Source organism: Bicyclus anynana, chromosome 11, assembly GCF_947172395.1.
Source record: "Bicyclus anynana chromosome 11, ilBicAnyn1.1, whole genome shotgun sequence".
Classification (NCBI taxonomy): Eukaryota; Metazoa; Arthropoda; class Insecta; order Lepidoptera; family Nymphalidae; genus Bicyclus; species Bicyclus anynana.
Genome location: NC_069093.1, coordinates 11,779,377 through 11,801,390, shown reverse-complemented (window position 1 = coordinate 11,801,390; position 22,014 = coordinate 11,779,377). Strand labels below are relative to the sequence as shown.

At 38.2% G+C, this 22,014-nt stretch overlaps 2 protein-coding genes across 3 annotated transcripts in view; one reads left to right on the top strand and one right to left on the bottom strand.

The window, feature by feature from the left end:
* Window positions 1–1,619: 1,619 nt before the first annotated feature.
* LOC112051509 (major facilitator superfamily domain-containing protein 10) lies at window positions 1,620–15,244 on the top strand. 2 transcript variants are annotated; one of them, XM_024090181.2, is made up of 8 exons: window positions 1,621–1,807; window positions 2,121–2,540; window positions 4,666–4,824; window positions 5,761–5,934; window positions 7,153–7,399; window positions 8,484–8,675; window positions 9,187–9,324; window positions 13,932–15,244. In XM_024090181.2, exons 1-8 carry the CDS (start codon window positions 1,805–1,807, stop codon window positions 14,138–14,140), a joined length of 1,542 nt encoding a protein of 513 aa, XP_023945949.2. In that variant the 5' UTR covers window positions 1,621–1,804; the 3' UTR covers window positions 14,141–15,244. The 2 variants fall into 2 exon arrangements, 1 of the variants encoding a protein (XP_023945949.2); XR_008251283.1 differs by lacking the exons at window positions 5,761–5,934; window positions 13,932–15,244 and adding an exon at window positions 12,475–12,733 and having other exon boundaries at window positions 1,620–1,807; window positions 9,187–9,902.
* A 143-nt stretch (window positions 15,245–15,387) lies between these two features.
* Window positions 15,388–22,014, bottom strand: part of LOC112051503 (DNA topoisomerase 3-alpha) — a 16,714-nt gene continuing 10,087 nt past the window's right edge. The window contains exons 10-15 of the mRNA XM_024090171.2: window positions 21,816–21,951; window positions 20,833–20,996; window positions 19,761–20,271; window positions 18,817–19,066; window positions 17,797–17,909; window positions 15,388–16,941 (exon numbers count right to left, since the gene is read on the bottom strand). Coding sequence (XP_023945939.1) covers window positions 16,793–16,941; window positions 17,797–17,909; window positions 18,817–19,066; window positions 19,761–20,271; window positions 20,833–20,996; window positions 21,816–21,951 — 1,323 coding nt within the window. The 3' untranslated portion in view covers window positions 15,388–16,792. The remainder of the gene's footprint in view (window positions 16,942–17,796; window positions 17,910–18,816; window positions 19,067–19,760; window positions 20,272–20,832; window positions 20,997–21,815; window positions 21,952–22,014) is intronic.

Genomic DNA, 22,014 nt, shown 5'->3' with positions numbered 1-22,014 from the left:
GGTTTGTAAGTATTTCTACTCATCATCATCTTTTAGAAGAGAACTAGAAGTTAATGACGTTTTTTGTGTCGTAACTACACAAAACAGCATTTTTAGGGAGCTCTCACACGATGAAAACTCAGGTCAATTATCATAAGACCTGCCTCGTTAGACGTTACCCTTCTATCAAAAGTATATGATCACGATCTAACGTTTTTATACAAACTACATTTCTAGTATAGATGTTTCGTTGTGTTAAAATTATACGTGTGTGTAATAAGATTTCATTTAAAGTAGTGTAAGGACACAGGATATATTTATTAATGTAAAATATTTTTTATGTGTGAGTTTACCTTGTCCCCCTCAAGAAACGACTGATAATTTAGCTGGTGAATTTGAATGCGATACAAGTCCAAAGGTCCGAAACGATTAAAACATCGATTTTATGGAAATAGTTTTTTAAAGGCGTTAGATTGTTGATCATAAACTTTGACAGAGGTGTAACGTCTATAATATTATATATTATAGTGAGGTACAACCCGCGGCACGTAACTTTAGCGCTGACCGTTTATGCGCAGAAGTCTAAAATACGGTATCGGAGGGGGGCTAGAGGTATGAAGGGCGGGCGTGCGTAGCGTCCGTAGCGGTGATTGGCTCTCTAGTCGTATTCGGTCCCCGGCACTGATACGACGCTCCGCGAACTCCCAGTGTACAGTCGCGTTCTGAATTGTTTTGTTATTGCTATTAATTTTTATTGTTGGTTTTCGTTAAGTTTATTTGTTAAATAAATTTGAACTATAAACTACTCGTATAACACCTACACTGTGAACTTTGTAATATAGAAGTAATAACCACAATATTTTATTTAATAAGTATAATATAATTATGCGTGCGTGACAGTACCTATGCACAGCTATACCCCACATTTCGTTTATAGCTAGACTTACTATTTAACATAAACATTAAAATAATGTCATTAAAATTATTTACTTATTAATTAATAAACGTAATAATTGTATTGTGTGCGCGACAGTACCGATGCGCAGCTATCCCCACCGTGTTTCGCTCAGCGCTAAAGTTACGTGCCGCGGGTAATATAAAATGTGTTAAATAAAATACGAGGCAAAAAACGTTCTAAATAAAATTCTGCAGTTTTAAACCATTTTAAACGGTTTAAAACTAGACTACGAAAATAAATTAAATGTGTTTCATACTTCATTAAAATCGTTCTGACATCGTATTTCGTTTTAATTAGGTAGTTAAAAAGTCAATAAAAAGTATCTACCTGCCTACATCACCTGCTACACGTAACATATTTATCTAATTATCAAATAAAAAAATGTCTACAATTTTTAGGTAGGTACTCCGTTGTGTCCCTACTCAAGAAAATGTAGTTATAATACAATAATACGAAGTCATAAACACATATGGTTTAGACGGTTTAAAACTGAAAAAAAATGTTTTTTTTTTGGGTTTTAAACGGGTTACATTTAAAGCCGTAGGATTTTTTTAAACTCTAAGTCTAGTTTCTTCTATGTCTTTTTTACAGACTTTTAGCCATTGGCTTAAACGAAACGGAAACGGAACCACTTAGAAGTGTCAAATGTATGACATTGACGTTGATTGAAACCAAATTGACATTTGACAAATAAATTCAAGTTTCCGATTCAAATGAACGAATTACAAAAATGTAAAGTGAAAGTTTTTCCGGAGTTGAATCACGAATAAGAACGTTTTTAGAATTTCGTAATATTATATGGCTTGAGGCTTCAGATGAGCCACGATAAGAAACAAGACTGGTAGTGATATATACAATTTTTACATAATGGTGCGTTTATTTACAAGTGAATATTAAGATAATACACCATAAATTTATTAGTATTACAAATTTTCTCAGCGTACTAATAAAATAATTTATTTAAAGTAGTAAAGAAAATTTTAAAATTATACTTTTTTAATAGAATAATAGTAAAGTCATAAAAAGACTCACAAAACTCTCTTGTTTAAATTATGTTATATCTATGAATCACTGACTATTTTTATTTTATTGCTGTCTTATTATGTCTAATATGTTGAGTTCATAATTAATGTTAGAGAGTTGTTTAGAAAATTTGACAAGTGATTAATTCTAACAATTTCAGGATCCTGCACTGCAGAGCAATGGAGATCTAAGACAGAGGAGAGAAAAAATAATAGAAAGTACAAATATAAATGAAGATGAAGTAAAAGTTAAAAAGGAGGCAAACAATGGAAAAGTCATTGGCATGGTTTTTATATCGCTACTGTTAGATCTCCTAGCTTTCACTATGATATTGCCTCTACTACCATCTCTATTGGACTATTATGATAAGCAAGAAGGGAAGTCAAATACATTGTATGCATCTTTACTGAATGCAGTTCAGAGTTTCCAAAAACTGACAGGTGCACCAGATCGTTTTGCGTCTGTTCTATTTGGTGGCGCTCTAGGATCCATGTACAGCTTCCTACAGTTCCTCACAAGCCCAATAGTTGGCAGTCTCTCTGACGCTTATGGAAGAAAACCCATGCTGCTTATGTGTTTAGTAAGTAACAAATTAGGTTAATTTTTAATTGGATCAGCTTATTCCATTACTTTCTAAGTATAGTATTATTTAATTAGTGTTAATGAAATGCTAGGGGCATCAGTGATTTGCAGTGGTGGCGGGTTAAAATCCTATCTTTAAAATTAGAATATCCAAGGTAATAGAACAGGTAAACTGCAGTTAAGTAATGTTACTATGATAAATAGTTTTTATCAAATAACTTTAAGATAATTTTAAGGTGAAAGATAATATTATTTTATCTCGCCAAATAATAAGTGTCTGTTTAAATTTCTTAATATGTATGTCCACATCACTGTGTCAACAAACATATTGCATATTATGAAATTTGAATCATATAAGACAAATAAAAGAAAATCGACAAAGAAAAGATCAGCCTATTTTATTTTATACTAAAGTGAAAGGATGTATCCATCACCTATGAAACTAATCATAGGTATTAAAATACACACACAAGTACTCTTAGCAACAGAAATAATTATAATGGTTAGCATACATCATAAACCATTCTTAGGGTGCTTTTCCACCAGAGATGGGTTATGCAGCTATGCTGCGAAGCTGTGAAATCTATGCTATGAAGATATGTGACTGTTTCCACCAATACTAAGCTAGGTAGCTGTGCGCCGTCGCAAAGTAAAAACGCGGGCATAGTGGAGGTACCTTGCTCTGCACATAGCTACCCACTCGGAACAGCCCATAGCTGGCATTGATAGCATGCATTCTTCCTTATAAAAAACACATCTTAGTTGAATCCATTTCCACCAGTGCTAAGCTATGTGCACCATTGAATATGATTGATGGATATCAAATGCATCTATAGCAACATAGCATGCACATGTCTGGTGGAAAAGCACCCTTAATTTTTGCTTTATATTTGTCTCTGTCACTCAACAGTTAAAATATTCTCAAAATATTCCTTTGTTACTTTTACATCAGTTCTAAATCAACATAAATGAAAATAGAACAAAGAGGCATAGTGAAAAATAAAGTTGTTTAATTCCTGTAAGTAATTCAGTTGTAACTTATAAGAATTGGAACTGCTAAGTAGATAATGGTTAGAAATAACCAGTTTTTGTGCATATTAATTGACTTACTTTAAAAAAATTATAATATCCTGTTATTTTGTATTATGTGTTTAAATAGAATATTAAAATACACATATGTACATATAAATAAAATTGAAGTCTGTCTGTGGTTTAAAAATAAATGCCACTAAAATATAATCAAGTTTTTTTAAATTTTTTGTCTGTCTGTTTTCTGTTTTTCCGGGCATATCTCTGGCACGGCAGAATCAATTTTAGTGGGACTTTCACTGGAAAATAGGAGGTTATTGAGCAACATATAAGCAACTTTTTAAAAAAAATACATGGTTCCCGCGGGATAAAAATCAGAATTTCACGCGTACAAAGTCGCGGGCGTCCCTTAGTATATAAAAAATATTCTGACTGCAAAATGACGTGGAGTATGGGGACTTAATGTAATATTTACCTACTCAAAAATGTAAGATTTTATATTAAGCTGATTAAAACATTTTTAATTTTTTTTTATTCATATACCTACCAGACAATTTTTTTATTTACCTTACACAAAGCCAGTAAGTAGGTACTTATTTTATTATTTCAGTTGATTGATACTATGTTTTAATTTAATTCAAATAAATGAAGGACAGGTTTGTTTGATCAACTGGATTGTAGGAATTGTTAAACTATTAACTTAGTGTAACCTATAAATGACTTTCGGAAGTATTGGTAATTTATGAAAAAGAGTAGAAACTAGAAATGAAATATATTACAAGTTTTACCTACCAGCGGATTCATTCACGTGGGAACCCTTTACAAAATTTTAAAGGGTTTAATTTTCGTCATATATTATGCCTACCTACAGCCAGACTGACCAATTAAGAAGACCTCAATCGGCCCAACCGGGGATCGAATCCGGGACCCTCGTCTTGTAAATCCACCGTGCATACCACTGCGCCACGGAGGCCGTCAAATAACCCAGGATTCGAAACTAAGATCTCATGATCCGAAACCACATAGACTTTCCACTACACCAACGAGGATGTTAGAATAGTTTTGATTTTTTTTTAATAATATCTTTTCTCTAGTTCGGGATAGCCTTATCGCATGGTCTGTGGAGCTATGCGAGCACATTCAGCGTGTTTGTTTTGGCGAGGTTCATCGGGGGTTTGAGCAAAGCGAACGTGAGCTTGAGCATGGCGGTGGTCACTGACGCTTCCGACGAGAAAACCAGAGCTAGAGGAATGGTAAGATATTAAATCGAATGCACCATCTATCCCCACCTTACTCTATTTACATAAATAAATACCTATAATGAAATGAAAGTTACGAGTGTAGTTTATTATTGCCACATATTATAGAAAACCACAGATATGTCTCTCAATAAGTTTTTATTAAATGCAAGCTTATAGAAAAATCGCAGTATACCTAGTGTGTAGTGATTATATTGTAAACGAAAAAATACATGGAAATAAAAATGCACTATATGTCCCAGTAAGACTTAATTAATATTAAAGAATATTGTAAAATTGTGATAACAAATAAAACCTGAAAAATATTTTGACTCTGTAATAATCATCATCAGATGTTAACGATAATGACAGCATTTCACTCTAAATGCATATTAATATATCATCTCCGTACCGTCACAGTACAATAAGTATACTGTGGTACCGTCGTGATTAAGGGCCGATTGTTTAACGAGCAATTCAAGACATAGGGGTGTAACTTCATCAAACTCTAGGCTGAAAATTTCTCTGAAGAAAGAAAAACATGATATTCCTCATAGTCATAAACTTACTTCTGGACTAACCTCATTGACCAGCGTAAAAGTTACTTCTTAAGTCAAAGTCAAAAAAAATGATGCAGAGAGATTTTAATAAAAATTAATAATTCGTAAAAATAAGGTATAAAGTTGCAAGTATAGACAAGAGGAGAGGAAGACCACAGGAAATATGGTTGGAGTGTGTGCAAGAGGATTATGTGTGTAAAAGGAGTGGATGATAAGTTTACGAGTAATAGAACATAAGAGATTGATATTTTGCCGAGTTCACTTAAGTGGGAATTTGAAAAGAAGATGATGGATTCACAATTTCTATTTTCTTGAAAAATAATATTTCATTTTATTCTATGTATATACGAAAACTTTTCTAATGAACTTCTGTGCTTATATGACCTTGCAGGCACTGGTAGGCCTAGCGTTCTCGGTGGGGTTCATAGTGGGTCCGCTGGCCGGCGCGTGGTTCGCCCGCAGCGCCTCCGGCTCGTGGGGCGAGCGGCCCGCGCTCTACGCACTCGCACTGTCGCTGGCTAATGTCGCTCTTGTCGCCTTCCTTGTACCTGAAACTTTGGCTAAGGTTTGTATCACACCAAACACGCGGGACGTTCTCGGTGGGGTTCACAGTGGGTCCGCTGGCCGGCGCGTGGTTCGCCCGCAGCGCCTCCGGCTCGTGGGGCGAGCGGCCCGCGCTCTACGCACTCGCACTGTCGCTGGCTAATGTCGCTCTTGTCGCCTTCCTTGTACCTGAAACTTTGGCTAAGGTTTGTACCACACCAAACACGCGGGACCTTCTAGTACTTACTAGAAAGTTTCAATAACAGTGCACTGCAATTGGTGGGGGTAAGTGTTATTAACAATCGATAATAATTCGACTATCCATTGCTAACCTTGAAATAAAAATAATTATTTTGTTATTATTTACTATGGCAGATAATATTATATTGCTTGTATCATTTATATTTTTCTTATGTTGTTTTGACCTGTATAAGTCGTCATACTAAAAGTATAAGCGGATTGGTGGTAGGAAAAAAATCAAGTCTGCTATGAGTCGAAAATCTCTTATAATATTTTACATTATTAATTACTATTGTAGGTAAATAGGTAATTAGAGCATTATAACTATGTTAAAGTAGATAAACATGAGAAGATAATTCACTTCATCGAGTTGTGCTTGATGTATTAATATCGATCTACCCATATCGAAATTGAGTTTGCAATTGTTGATAGGATTATTTCTAGTACAATTGTTAGTATCGATAGTATCAATATTCAGTAGCATCGAATACCCCCAATTGGCTATTCTGCGATATCGATCATTATCGATAGAATAGATATGATCTATAGGTACGTAATATTTCAAGCAAATTCGTACGTCGGGTCTGTTTGTCTGTCTTCGTGATAAATGCCGTTTTCACCAATATAATAATAGTTAAAGTGATTTATTTTATGATGTAGACTTATGTGTATAATTCGTCAATATTTCCTGTTTGAAATATGGCAATACATTTTAAGTTGAAGTATTGGAAAAGATAAAAAAAGTTGCCCGTTAAATATATTTTTTGCTGGTCACCATAGTATTTATATTAAGTATACATAATATTAGGTATACACAATATGACACTACATCACACACACATAGATTCTTATATATTTGTATGTATGTGTGATAAGTTTTAACAACTATGCAAGCTCTTATTAAGATATGACTCAAAATATATGGTTGCTTACTTTATAATACTAAATAGTACGATGCTATATCTATAATTCTAATTTTTTATATATATTTTTTTTTCAGGATAAAAGAGCTCCACTCTCGCTATCGCTCGCTAAAGTTGTAGATTTCGTATCTCCGTGGCATTTACTAAATTTTACGGCTGTTAAGAATCTGTCGAATCATCAGAACAAAGTATTATCGAAGTTGGGACTGATTTACTTTATTTATCTATTTATTTACTCCGGCCTGGAGTTCACCATTACATTCCTGACGCATCACACCTTCCAGTACACGGCGATGCAGCAAGGGAAAATGTTCTTAGTCATAGGTAAGTTTGATTACTGTACCTAAAATATTTTTCCTACTACGACGTATTAAATGTTTAGATTATAATGTAATGCTACTTATGCACTAGAGTTCGCGCAAGATCAGTCTGCGCGTGACCAAGAGATAGATAGAGATAGATAGACAGTGGCGTAGCTAGACCTGACGGGGCCCTGTATCAAAATTAGTTTAGGGGTCCTAATGAAGGGTAAATATTAAAAAAAAAATGCTGGCATTAAATTAAAATAAATTTATATTTTTTATTGATTCCGTTTTCTTTAAATGGAAAACTTTAAATTGTACAACGTAATTAAAAAAAAAATATTTTTTAATTATGTTGTACAATTTTACTCGTTTTATTTTTAACTAGCGGACGCCCGCGACTTCGTCCGCGTGAAACTTGAGGTAAACATTCAACTACCCCTACCCTATCCCTAACCTACCCTACCGCTACCCTACCCCTACCCTACTCCTACCTCTACCCGAAAATTAATTCAAAGACCAAATATTATCTACATAAACTGTACCTACTTATATCCAAAAAAATTCATTGAACAATGTATCGCGGACTTTTTTGTAGATATTTATAAGATCTACAATTAATTAGAACATTTTATGCTCTTATTATCTTTTATAGTTTAGGCAGCGTACGCAAAATAAGTAACTTTTCTGGTTGATTTTTACACCTTGTGTCCGAAAATCCCAAATATCGTACGGAACCCTATTTTTTCCAAAATAAAATTTAGCCTATGTTACTTGTGGATAATGTAGCTTTCGAATGGTGAAAGAATTTTTAAAATCGGTTTTTAAAATAAAAGTAGTTTTTGAGCCTACTCATTACAAACAAACAAACATACAAACAAAGTTTTCCTCTTTATAATATTAAGTATAGATTGAAATATCTTTTACATATGCGCGTAATTCTTTCAAGTTTTTATAGCGGACGCCCGCGACTTGCGCGTGGAATTCAGTCACAAATCGCGCGGGATCCATGGATTTTTCCGGGATGAAGAGTAGCCTAGGTGTTAATCCAGAGGTAAATCTATTACCAATTTCATTGGCAGTACTTTAGAATAAAACGTTCGCAGGTGTAATAATGGCGGTGCTGCAAGGCGGCGCGGCGCGCAGGCTGAGCCCGCGCGGGGCCGAGCGCGCGGCGCGGCTGGCGCTGCTGCTGACGCCGCCCGCCTTCCTGTGCGTGGCGCTGGCCGCCGCGCACGCGCCGCCGCTGCTGCCGCCGCTGTACTGGCTGTGGGCCGGCCTCGTGCTCTTCGCGTTGGGTAGCAACCCATTAGTGCATTGCGTTCCATTGCGACGTTTTAACGAAGCACTGTTGACACGACGCACAGTGACTTGTTACGATCCGTTGTTGAAAGTGACTGGGTGCGACATCGTGTGTCCTCGCAACGTTGCGACGACGCAACGCAATGCACAAATGAGGCCTAAGCTGACAGTCATCACACTATCTAAAAAACACGTCCTACATGCTAACGTCTACAACAGCCTACCTTTTGTGACGGGACGGGTAACAGCGTTAACATTAACCTTCTACTAAACAATAATAACTAAACAAAACATTATCAATAATTACAACATAAACATTATTGCACAAAATCACTAACGCGACTGGCAGCGTGACGGTGACTACGCTGCCTAACAAACAACTGAGCTCATGTCATCAAATACTCTCTCTTATTTATACCAACACTGATACCTCCCCTCTACAAAGACACAAATAATGAATGTCATCGAGGAACTTGTAACATTTCATGTCCGTTGTAATGGTTACAGCGACAGCATTCGCGGTGTCGTGTATGACGGCGATGGCGGCCGCGCAGGCGCCGAGCGAGGCGCGCGGCGCGGTGCTGGGCACACTGCGCTCGCTGGGCGCGTTGGCGCGCGCCGCCGGCCCGCTGCTCGCCTCCACCGGTCAGTTCACACACAGTAGTACACACATTCGCGGTGTCGTGTATGACGGCGATGGCGGCCGCGCGGTGCTGGGCACACTGCGCTCGCTGGGCGCGTTGGCGCACGCCGCCGGCCCGCTGCTCGCCTCCACCGGTCAGTTCACACGCAGTAGTAGACACATTCGCGGTGTCGTGTATGACGGCAATGGCGGCCGCGCAGGCGCCGAGCGAGGCGCGCGGCGCGGTGCTGGGCACACTGCGCTCGCTGGGCGCGTTGGCGCGCGCCGCCGGCCCGCTGCTCGCCTCCACCGGTCAGTTCACACACAGTAGTACACACATTCGCGGTGTCGTGTATGACGGCGATGGCGGCCGCGCGGTGCTGGGCACACTGCGCTCGCTGGGCGCGTTGGCGCACGCCGCCGGCCCGCTGCTCGCCTCCACCGGTCAGTTCACACGCAGTAGTAGACACATTCGCGGTGTCGTGTATGACGGCAATGGCGGCCGCGCAGGCGCCGAGCGAGGCGCGCGGCGCGGTGCTGGGCACACTGCGCTCGCTGGGCGCGTTGGCGCGCGCCGCCGGCCCGCTGCTCGCCTCCACCGGTCAGTTCACACACAGTAGTAGACACATTCGCGGTGTCGTGTATGACGGCGATGGCGGCCGCGCGGTGCTGGGCACACTGCGCTCGCTGGGCGCGTTGGCGCGCGCCGCCGGCCCGCTGCTCGCCTCCACCGGTCAGTTCACTGGTTCACACAAACTGGTGCACAGTATATATTATGTATAGAGAGATAATTGATGGGTGTTGTTCAGCCAGTTCAATTTAAAAAAAATTACAAGAACTCCAAACTCATTTGCTGTCAATAAATAAAACTTAGCTACTTTCTATTAGCTACTGCCTAACACTCCCTACCCTCAGCGCCGGACCGAGGTAAATTTTAGAATGGAGCGAGATCCAATTATGGCGCCTTTCCTGTTTGCTCCTAACATTATAAACTAGGGACATTTGAAAAGTTCGTAGCGTAACGTATATCGGAATGTCATACATTTTTAACCGACTTCAAAAAAAGGAGGAGGTTTCTCAATTCGACCGTTCGATTTCGATTCGATTCAAGCCGTTTAAAAAAAAATGCGCGTTTTTTGCGCTTAGGTAAAATGCCCAGCCATAGTCACAGTCGGAAGCCCTATTACGAACCCCCGGCCGAAGGCCGGTGAGAATAAAGTTCGCGGCCGAAGGCTGCGCGTTTTTTGCGCTTGGGTAAAATGCCCAGCCATAGCCACAGTCGAAAGCCCTATTACAAACCTCCGGCCGAAGGCCGGTGACAATAAAGTTCGCGGCCGAAGGCCGCGCGTTTTTTGCGCTTGGGTAAAATGCCCAGCCATAGTCACAGTCAGAAGCCCTATTACAAACCCCCGGCCGAAGGCCGGTGCAGAATAAAGTTCGCGGCCGAAGGCTGCGCGTTTTTTGCGCTTGGGTAAAATGCCCAGCCATAGCCACAGTCGAAAGCCCTATTACAAACCCCCGGCCGAAGGCCGCGCGTTTTTTACGCTTGGGTAAAATGCCCAGACATAGCCACAGTCGAAAGCTCTATTACAAACCCCCGGCCGAAGGTTGGTCTAGAATAAAGTTCGCGCGTTTTTTGCTATATATCCGATCTTAATGAAACAAAGCCTATATATTGCCCTGGACTATGCTTAATCTATTTGTGAAACCCGCATCAAAATCCGTTCAGTAGAACCAGAGAATAGCGCGAACATACAGACGTCTGTCTGTATGTTCGCGCTATTCTCAGACAAGAAAATTAAAAAAAATGTTTTCGTATTCAATTGCTCATTTCTAATTGCCCTAACTTGATTTTAGTTAAATTTGGGCAAAGTACAGACACTCGATTTCTACTCTTTTATTATAGTATAGAAGATAGATAGATAGATAGATAGATAGATTGACTTTATCGCCTTGGCTTCTTTGAGTTGAACAAATACGCGATCGACTGACAAATTTTCGCAACTGCTTGGAGTTGTTTGAGGCAGATACTTTTTTGTATGTTTTGTCGCCATGGTTAAAACCTGAGTATATTACTTTACTCCAGAAACAAAAGTACAGTCTAAGGATCCAATGTTCCAAAAAGGCAGAAGCGGTTTTGCGTGTTGGAAAAGTAATGTAATTACGGTGGATTTCGCGGGATGTAATTACGGTAGATTACTTAAAAAAGGCGTAAATATAAACTCTGTTTAATAGTGAAATCTGCTGCGATGTTTCAGAGGACAAATTAAAGAAAAATGGCCATGATCATTGAGAAGAAAAGTTTTGTTTCATTAGGATAATTTGCGAGTTTCTGCTATGCTTTTAACAAACGTTTCACACGTTTGTTAAAAGCATAGCTGAAACTGACTTAGCTTTGTAGTTTCCTGGTTTACTTAGGCTTACGAACTTATGGAACGCGAAGATTTTGACCATACTCAGGCCAATTGAAAATCAGGCACAATACCGTTTCTTGATCACGTAGTGCCCGGGTGCAATCATCACTCTAGCGCCCCCTAGTACCTATAGAACCCGCGCGGTGAGTGGCGCTTGGGCGCCCCTGAGAATGCGACACCAGGGTGTAACGCACCCCCTGCACTATAGGTAAAGACTCTCTAGCTCACGTAGCGCCCGGGTGCAATCATCACCCTAGCGCCCACTATTACCTGTATATACCCGGGTTAAAATCAACGCACTCCCTGCACCATAGGTAAAGAAAGACGCCTCTATTAGAAGTAAATTCGCGCACGTCGCGTTCATCTCTTCGCTTTAAATATAGAAATCGAAAAGAAATAAATTTCTTTTCGATCTTGTCTTTACCATTTCGGCGCCCCCTAGGATTTGGCGCCTGGAGCGACCGCTCCGTTCGCCGTATGGACGGTCCGGCCCTGCCTACCCTTCATAAAAGGGCAAGTTTCGTTCAGATATGACGACTGATATTCTGATATAGTTTATTATATGATATAGGTATTTTTTTAACAGCCTTCTAAGCTTTATTCACGTTGGTTCATTACACAAGTTATTTTTGTTCAAGAGCTTTTAGTCTATTTCCGGCATCTGTTTCGTGCACCTTATTGGCAGGACTCACCGTTGTATGTTTGATTGTAATCAAATGCAACCCAATTTATTATTAAAAATTCAAATTTAATTTCCAGTATACTGGTGTTCCGGCGCCGCCACTACCTACACGATAGGATCAGTTATTCTAGTGTTGCCAGCTGTGATGTTACTTAGACTGAAGACATGAACATATTATAATTATTTATTTTTCGCCTCACTTTCCAAGCAATAATATTCATAAGTAGATCATAAGGAAAATTATTTATTGTATACACACATTTTTTATACTAATGTCAGGATTATACAGTTTATTTGTCTCGAATTACGGCAGTATTAAATGGTATTATATTATTATTTGTTTATTTTATTTTAGTTAAAAACACACTCGACGAGTGGCATAAGAAGTAGCGAGGAAAGGAGGCAGAGACGTAGTGTGGTAACGTTACTCGTCCTGCCCACCGATCCCTTTTTTGTCGGGCTTTTTAGCGCGAAGTACAAGTGCGGAGCGTTCACATTAATTGGGCGATTAGAGTATTGTAACAAGTTAGCCCGCTTCTATCTTAGATGCATCATCACTTACCATTAGGTGAGATTGCAGTCAAGGGCTAACTTGTAAAGAATTAAAAAATCAGAGGACAAAATCGCGGCAGGGCGAGGAACATAATGTGGCAGGCCCAATAAGGCCGGTTTTCATTGACAACAACGCCTTGTTTTGATTCCGTTACCATAGCAACGTTTCTGTTGACAACAAACAAACAGTTGTCATTATTTGAGTATATTTAATGGAAGCATTACATTGCTGTTATTATTAAAACCAACAAAATGCCATTATTTAGTAGTAAATTTTCTCCCAAAACGATCCCTGTTAGAAAACAAGATACCTCAGTATTGAAAAATGAATTCGGCAGCGACTTCGCTTCAAGAGAATTATCGATAGATGTTGCACCGCTCAAGTTGAAACTGGGCGACTTTGAACTGTCTTTTGAAGAAGGGCAGTGGATACCAGGTACTTTTATTATCTTATTTATGACCACCGCCAAGTGATTTAGCGTTCCGGTACGATGCCGTGTGGAAACCAAAAGGGGTGTAGATTTTCATCCTCCTCCAAACAATCCTCCTCCATCAGGTGAGATTGTAGTCAAGGGCTAACTTGTAAATAATAAAAAAGACCAATATACCATAACTTTATATATGATATGAAACTTAAGACTTCACTGGACCAACAAAGCATAACTGTTTATTTCATCCTCATTAACAACCCATATTCGGCTCACTGTTGAGTACGAGTCTCTTCTCAGAATGAGATTAGATAGGTTAGTTTATAATAGTCCCATCACGCTAACCCAATGCGGATTGACAGAATTAGAGAAAAAGAAAATTCTTAGATATGTAGGTTAAGTTAGTAGAGTAAGTTGTGGAGGACCAGATTCAAATCTACATTTTCTGAATCGAAGGCAAAGGTTATATCTAATAAGCTATGACGGTTAATATTTATTAACTAGATATTTAGGCTAACGATGAAATAAAATACAAGTTTGTAACAATTTGACAGCTTCAGGAAGAGCTGGTGCGGCACATAAAGAAAATATCCGCCTCAAGAAGGAATTGGAACAGCTTGAAGAGGAAAACAATATGCTAAGGTTGAAATTTGAAATTTTACTCGACATGATGACTGATAAGACAGTAGAAGCCGAACAAGAAATACAGAGAGCTCAGAGCATGGGCTCCTTGAAAGGGAAGAGTAAAAAGCAAAAATGGTAGATAAAGTTTCCATAATATTTGTGTAAAATGTTAATAAACTAGCCGACGCTCCGTGCCTTTCATTGCGTAGTTCCCGTTACTGTTACGGGGAATACATGGGCAAAGTATAGCCAGTGGCCTTAGACCATTAATAACGGTCCAAGCCTGTGGCAGCAGTGCTACCAACTCCCAAAAAAAAAATCCCTAAAGTTTGTGTCAAAAACCCCTAAAATCACTTTCATTATTGAGTTGTCCCCCTAAAAAATATAAATTCATAATGATTTAGAAATAATATGCTGTAATATGTTTCAAAAGTCAATAAATTTTTTTAATGATACATGTTGACATTGAATAAATTAAACAATTTTTTTTATTGGATAAAAATTGCAAGCAGTTGCCACAGAGTTGTGTAGAATTATGTGTAAGGTATACGTCGTTATAAGTCGCTAGGTCAAGAAAGAAATATTATTATTTTCAATTTAAAAATACATATCAAAGAGTCAAAAAAATCCCTGAAAATACCCCTAAAAAAATCCCATCTCACTTATTTACCCCCTAAATCTGGGGGGAAACCCCCTAAGTTGGGAACCCTGTGTGGCAGTCAGAAATATTGTGGCTTTCTATTAACTTTCTAAATCGGTTCTGTAGATCCAGAAATTACCCCTATTACCTCACAAAAAAAACTTTACCTTATCCATCAGTAAATTAAATAAAATTCTGTAATTTTAAAATAACTGATTCCTCAAGTGATTATTGTATTACACCCTACTAAAACTTAATCTAGTTTTTTTTTGAAATTTTTGTCTATTAGTCGTTTTTGACGGCCTCCGTGGCGCAGTGGTATGCGCGGTGGATATACTAGACGGAGGGTGGGTTTGATCCTAGGCCCCGGCTGGGACGATTGAGGTTTTCTTAATTTTAAATTGGTGTTTAAATATTTTAAAAATTGTTTCCAAAAACTAAAGAAATAATATGGAGTATTTTTTCATTGGTAATTATTGATTATTATATTAATTTACGTAAATATCAAAATAATTATTGATTATTATATTAATTTACGTAAAAAAAATAAGAAAATAGTTTGTATAAGTGGACGTAAGGGAGACGTGTGACATTTGTTTTTTTTTTATGGATTTCACTGGCTTCACCATGCTGCTTGTAAAGACTCATTTTGGATCATCTTTATTTTGTGCTAAGGAAAACTATTTAATACTTAAGTAATTGATGTGTGTTACTGTAAGTGTTATGATAAATAAAAACAACAAGAATACCTTATATAAAAAGCTTTATTTTTATGTACAATAATAATAATTGTAACAAATTTTACAAATGCAATTTCAATTCCGTTATATAATATTATTATGCTTAAAGAATATTTTGTACATAACAAGTTATGAGATATTGTTTCACAGTGCGTAGTGTTCCTGCACTTGGCACTCTAGATCCAGATACCAGCCCCCCTAGCCAAGTGGCACGTCGATCCTCTTTCTACGATCGCTAACGCTTCGAAAACTAGAAATATGTATGGGAATGACATTTGCTATCGACAGGTCACGTGATGAACATCTGTCATTCCCATACATATTTCTAGTTTCCGAAGCGTTAGCGATCATAGAAAGAGAATTGACATGCCACTTTGGGAATGACCGATCCGATCGACAACTTGATCATGTGATCTGTCGATAGTGAATGTCATTGCCATACATATTTCTAGTTTCCGAAGCGTTAGCGATCGCCATAAGTATTTTTAAACGTATAGCGTACAATAACCAAATTAGACTAATTTATTACGACAAATCCTACTTTTAATTACATTTTATTTACTGTGCGAAACAAAAGTCAATAAAAAGCAGATGCTCATGCGAGATAACAACAGATTTATTTATGAATTGAATTCAACGATTTTTTTTTAAATTAACCAATGAGGGTAGGAGATTAAATTAACTCAAAAATAATAATCATTTAATACTGTTCGGCCCCAATTTTCTTGATGAGTACTGTTTACTAACAAAGAAATTAGAAATGAAGGTAGAAAACGCATGCCATTTCATAACATTTATTTTAAATTATGTATGTTTTGTTTTTAAAATATTATTAAAAATATATTAACCATATATAAATATATTGATTTTGATTTAATATATTATTATATAAGTGTCATGTATCTCCTACTTTTCTTTTTATGTGTACACCCGTCATTATGCATTATTCCTTGTATTTATTTTTTCTTTTTCGATTGGTTGTCTGGAAGAGATCGCTCATTAGCGATAAGGCCGCCAATTGTACATTAGTTTTTAAGTTAATTTCTTGCCTGTAATTATTATTTTTGGTGTACAATAAAGTATATTTCATTCATTCATTCATTTCATTCATTCATTCATTCATTCATTCATTCATTCATTCATTCATATTTAATTGTTATAAGCTTATTAATAAAATTTATTTTTATTAATTTAAGAACAACTTAATAATTATTATTATAAGGTGTGAAATGACTAGTGATTTATACCCTCATTTTTAATTTATTTGTCGGTAAACAGTACTCATAAAGCAATGCCTATGTGCAATGTGTCAATGTGAATATTTTGTATCATTTATTTCTTATTCCAATTAAATAACAGATGAGGGTATATATTTATATTCCGGATCTCGTACTATCTGATCTGAAATAGTTCACTGGTTGTTAGGACATCTGTTCCTAGTATGTCCTGGTTGTTTGCACAAGCCGCATTTGCGCGCGCGCGGCTCGCCGTCGGTCGCCCCCCCGCCTCGGCCCCGCCCCCGCCCGCGCCCAGCGCTATAACTTGGTTGACTACCCCATTCTAAAAATGAAAAATAACATTACAGTATAGGAAATAGTAGTCCGAAACGGATATCACTCGATCTCGTGTTGGTTCGTGAAGACGCTAGGTGGCGCAACATATTTCCGTAAAGAGTAGGGAGTTAGAGAGGGGTAGCGAACGGTTAGCGGGAACGACTTGCGATCGCTCGTCGTATTGTCAGCTTCAGTATGCTCGTGCGTTCGAACCGTCCACATTTATTTTTGTGTAATTCTTTATGGGTTACTTGGGATAGGCGGGGAGAGTGAGTTAAGTGGAAAAGGGGAGTGTTTGTTAACTATCAAAGGCTCTTTTAACCATACACACAACGTTCACAAGTGCGTGACTCCGCTCAAGTTCATTCTCTTCATCATCATCATCATCATTATCAACCCATATTCGGCTAACTGCTGAGCTCGAGTCTCTTCTCAGAATGAGAGGGATTATGCCAAAGGCAGACTTCACACACGCAGATAATTAAAAAAAATCTTTGGTATGCAGGTTTCCTCACGATGTTTTTCCTTTACCGTTTGGGACACGTGATATTTAATTTCTTAAAATGCTCACAACTGCAAAGTCAGAGGTGCATGTCCCGGACTGGATTTGAACCCACACCCTCCGGAATCGGAGGCAGAGGTCATATCCACTGGGCTATCATGATTTGGATTATCTGGCAAATTCGTTGATAACACTCCCCTGATATACGGGCGACAGGGGGTAAGACTGCGCGGGTGTGAAATCGTGCGTGCGGGGACGTGACGTGTATCAGTCGTGGGTTTTTAAATTCATCGCAACACGCCCCCCGGCCCGCGCGCAACATCGGGAGTGTTAGGAACGAAATCGCCAAGCTATAAATACCTGTATTAGTTTCTTCATCAGCCCATTTGAAGAAGGAACAGCGTGCGGTGCCATCTTTGGGACAGCCATAGAATTGGCGACCCTTGTTGGGTCCTTCCTTGCGGACTGTCAATCTGTAAATTTAGTGCAATTTAGTGACCAAGGCAAATAAAACTAAAATAAAGCGGCTCATGAAAATAAAGAAATTGAAATTTATTATTTAACAGAATATTTATTATAACTTTTTTTTGGTTTCTACTTTATACCCAATTGATTATATTCAATCGACTTTTCATTACCTTGTCATCATTATTATACATAAATATACCAGTTTACTAAGCTGTTAATACACAGTTGCGTTGCATAAGGTTTTCGATCAGGGTATGGGTATGAACTAACAAGGCAAATGAACCAAACGTAAAAAAACTACATTTCATAATTAAAAAATTAGAAAAATATGCGAATTACAGATCTTGATCACGTGACCTGTCGATAGCAAATGTCATTCCCATACAATTTTCTAGTTTTCGAAGCGTTTGCGATCGTAGAAAGAGAATCTTCGTGCCACTTGGGTACAGGGGCAGGCTTTATAGTGAGTCGTTAAGATTGTCTGAATCTATATATATAAAAGAAAGTCGGGTTTGTTACAACACTTATAACTCGAGCCCTGCTGGACCGATTTTCATGGTTTTTTATTCGTTGGATTTGTCTCCGCCAAGAATAGCAGAATATATCTTAAAAACATTGAAAATTCGACGAACGAAAATTATGAACAATGAACCACATTCCATAAATGTTACTTTGTTTATTACCTGTCAAACATTTGTTGTCCTTCCTGTCAAATACTTTAAGTGATGATTGACATTAATACGTGCGTTCAGAAATACTGACAAATGATTAACACTTTCGCGTGCGTTCATAAATTTATTTTTAGGGTAGCGGTAGGGTAGGGGTAGGAGTAGGGTAGTGCAGGGTAGGGATAGGGAAGAAGTGCAAATAAGTCAAAGCTACCGCTAGTACTAAATAAAAAACGTAACTCACTTTTTACAAGGTGCCCCACAGTTGCAATTTACATCTTCATCGTTTGGGGGGAAATCATCCCTCGGGAATGAGGGTGCTATCCCCCAACCCCGGCTAGTACTAGCCGAGCTGCCCGAATTACTAGAACTTCCCCTAGAACTGTTAGGCGGAGTGTCAATATTGCCTTGGTTGGCTGATGCCTCAGGAGCCCATAGGAAGAAATCGCAACCACCGCTGTCAACACCCAATTGGCATTTGTAGAATTTTTTATCTAAAAATTATAGTAAAAGAAAAGTTAAAAAAAACTGAATAAATAAAAATTAAAGTTGATAAATAAAATAAACTCAAAAAAAAATAAAGAATTAGTTGGTAACTATTTTTTGGTCTTTTAGAATATAATTTAATTATGATAGTCTGATTGAAAATAATTCAAAACTTATAAATTAACGACAAAGGTACTAAAAAAAATAATAACTTTGAGAAAAATGCAATGGATGGATTTTACAGCAATTAGAAATTTCATAACTAAAAAAAATATGATCAGTTTTTTAATAACACAAAAACCACAAGCGATATAGTAAATTTGAAAAAAAAGGAAAAGAGGAGAAAAAGAAAATTGCGAAAAAGAAATAACAAAAAATGTAAAGAAGAACGGCCATGTTTAATATCAAAAGTTTCTGATTTATCATTGACTAGTAGACGCCGCGCGGTTTCACCCGCGTGGTTCCCGTTCCCGTAAGAATACGGGGCTTCCTCGATAAATGGGCTATCTAACACTGAAAGAATTTTTCAAATCGGAGTAGTTCCTGAGATTAGCGCGTTCAATCAAACAAACAAACTCTTCAGCTTTATAATATTAGTATAGATAAGTATACATTTCCATGGCTTTAAAAAAAGACATAAAACGAAAAAACGAATAAAGTCATAAAATGGAACAAATTTTAGAATGTTATGTTTATACTTACTTATATTTGGACCTTGTTTGCGAACAGTAAGCAGTCTAGCTTCCTTGTTGCATCCACAGAACACTTGGTTCTCGCCACTTTCACTAGATGGCGGTGTAGGGAACCTGGGATTCGTGGCATTACTTGGTAAAGGCATCCTCGGACCGTTTATTCCATTCTGAACTCTATTATCTATGACAGGAGGTAGAAAATGCCTTGGCCTGTTTGTATTGTTGCTGCTGGCTGTATTATTTGACAAATAGCTAGAGTTTGTTGTTAAGTTACTTGTGTTGTTGCTGTTAGTATTTGTTGTTGGGTTACTCCTGTTGTTTGTATTGGAATTTGTTGTTGAATTAGAATTTGTGTTTGTAGTGTTTCTCGAAACAGGCTTAACAGAAGATATGTTTATTTGTAGTAATTCCAGGAAGGTAGTATCACATCCTCCTATACACGTGGTGTAGGGCGGCGGGTATATGTGACTTATAGAATTGTTTCGCCATTCAAACTTTAACTTCTGATAATTTTGTCCACACTGAAATTATTAATGATTACTTTTTTAAAATTATCTTTTTTTCGATTTATTAGAAAAACACCATACAGATCATATAATGGACTTAGCATTATGCTGTGTTCATCACGCTATTTTTTTTTTAAATTCGCCATATCTTTTAAATATGACCAATATTCCCATTTCCCTCCAACTAGCCGGGTACTGTATTAGGAGTGGGTACGAAATAGTCCAACGGGGCGGGGATCGAACCACCACTCTTCGGAGATGAGATTTTTTTAACTAAGCAACCTATATATTTTCCATAATTTATTTCTTATCCCAATTAAATAACAGAGTGCCTAGTGGGAATTTACCACTATTTTCATGCTGTTACTATCGCGTTGACGTAAACGCGAGTTTATATGGAATTGAAACAGTTGTGCAGTAGTGCCAATAGATGGCGCTGTTTCAATTACTTAAAAATTCGCGTTTAAGTTAACGCGATAGTATCAGTATCAAACTGCCACTAGGCCCTCTGATGAGTGTATGTATGTATGTATGTATGTATCCTTATGCCGGATCTCATACTATGTGTAAACTCACCGTAGGACAAGTGTCGGGTAGTACTTTTAGGGACTTGACGATGGAAGGCAGCCAGATGGCGTTGGTGCACCGCGGGTACGACACGCAGCTGATGTAGTACTCCTCAGGGTTGTTCTTCTTTTGTCTGACCATCATGTCCGACCCACATTTTGGACATTTTAATGCTGTGAAATTTTTACAAATTTAAACATACGGGTTAAGATTTAACAGCATTTAGCAGACTAAAAAGTGATTACAAAAATAAGAAAAGTAATGTCGAACAAATATTATGATTCACATTTGTCAGGACAACTTAATTAACAAATCAAACTGTAACCAAAATAAGACCCTAGAATGGCAGACCTTGAGTGAAGTGACGCACTTGTGATCGTTGTGTGTAGGGTTAAAGGCGCCTTTGAATGTTAACGTACACCCCCCTTTTCCACTCAAGTCACTCTTCCCGCATATCCCAAGTAATCTATAAATAGGTTATAGGATACTTTTTATTGCGAAAATATAATGAGAAGGGGGTAAAATAGGAGTTGAAAGTTTGTATGGAAAGTCCTTCATTTTTAGAGTTGCAGTTTTAAAAATTTGTTCATTAATCATAATCATCATCATCATCATCATATCAGCCGATGGACGTCCACCGCAGGCCTTTTGTAGGGACTTCCAAATATCACGATACTGAGCCACCTGCATCCAGCGAATCCCTGCGACTCGCTTGATGTCGTCAGTCCACCTGGTGGGGGGTCGGCCAACACTGCGCTTACTAGTGCGGGGTCGCCATTCCAGCACTTTGGGACCCCAACGTCCATCGGCTCTTCGCACTATGTGCCCCGTCCATTGCCACTTCAGCTTCGCAACTCGTTGAGCTATGTCATTAATCATAAAAAAATACGAAATATATTATGCCAAATGGGCTTGAAAGTTTACATTGATTTCCACGCGGACCAAGTCGCGGGCGTCCGCTAGTATCTAATAATAGGAAATGTTTGACATACCGGGTGGCATGTGTGGCAGCGACTCCACGGAGGGCGTGTACTCGGCGGCGCGCTCGTTGAAGCGGCCCGCCAGCGCGCTGTCGATTTTGTTCGCTTCAGCTGTCACCGTGACGTACACTTCCTTGTATATCGCTATCTAGAACATGTTCAACAAAAAACAATGGCCATCATAAATTCCCATAAATAAAGGGAAATGCCC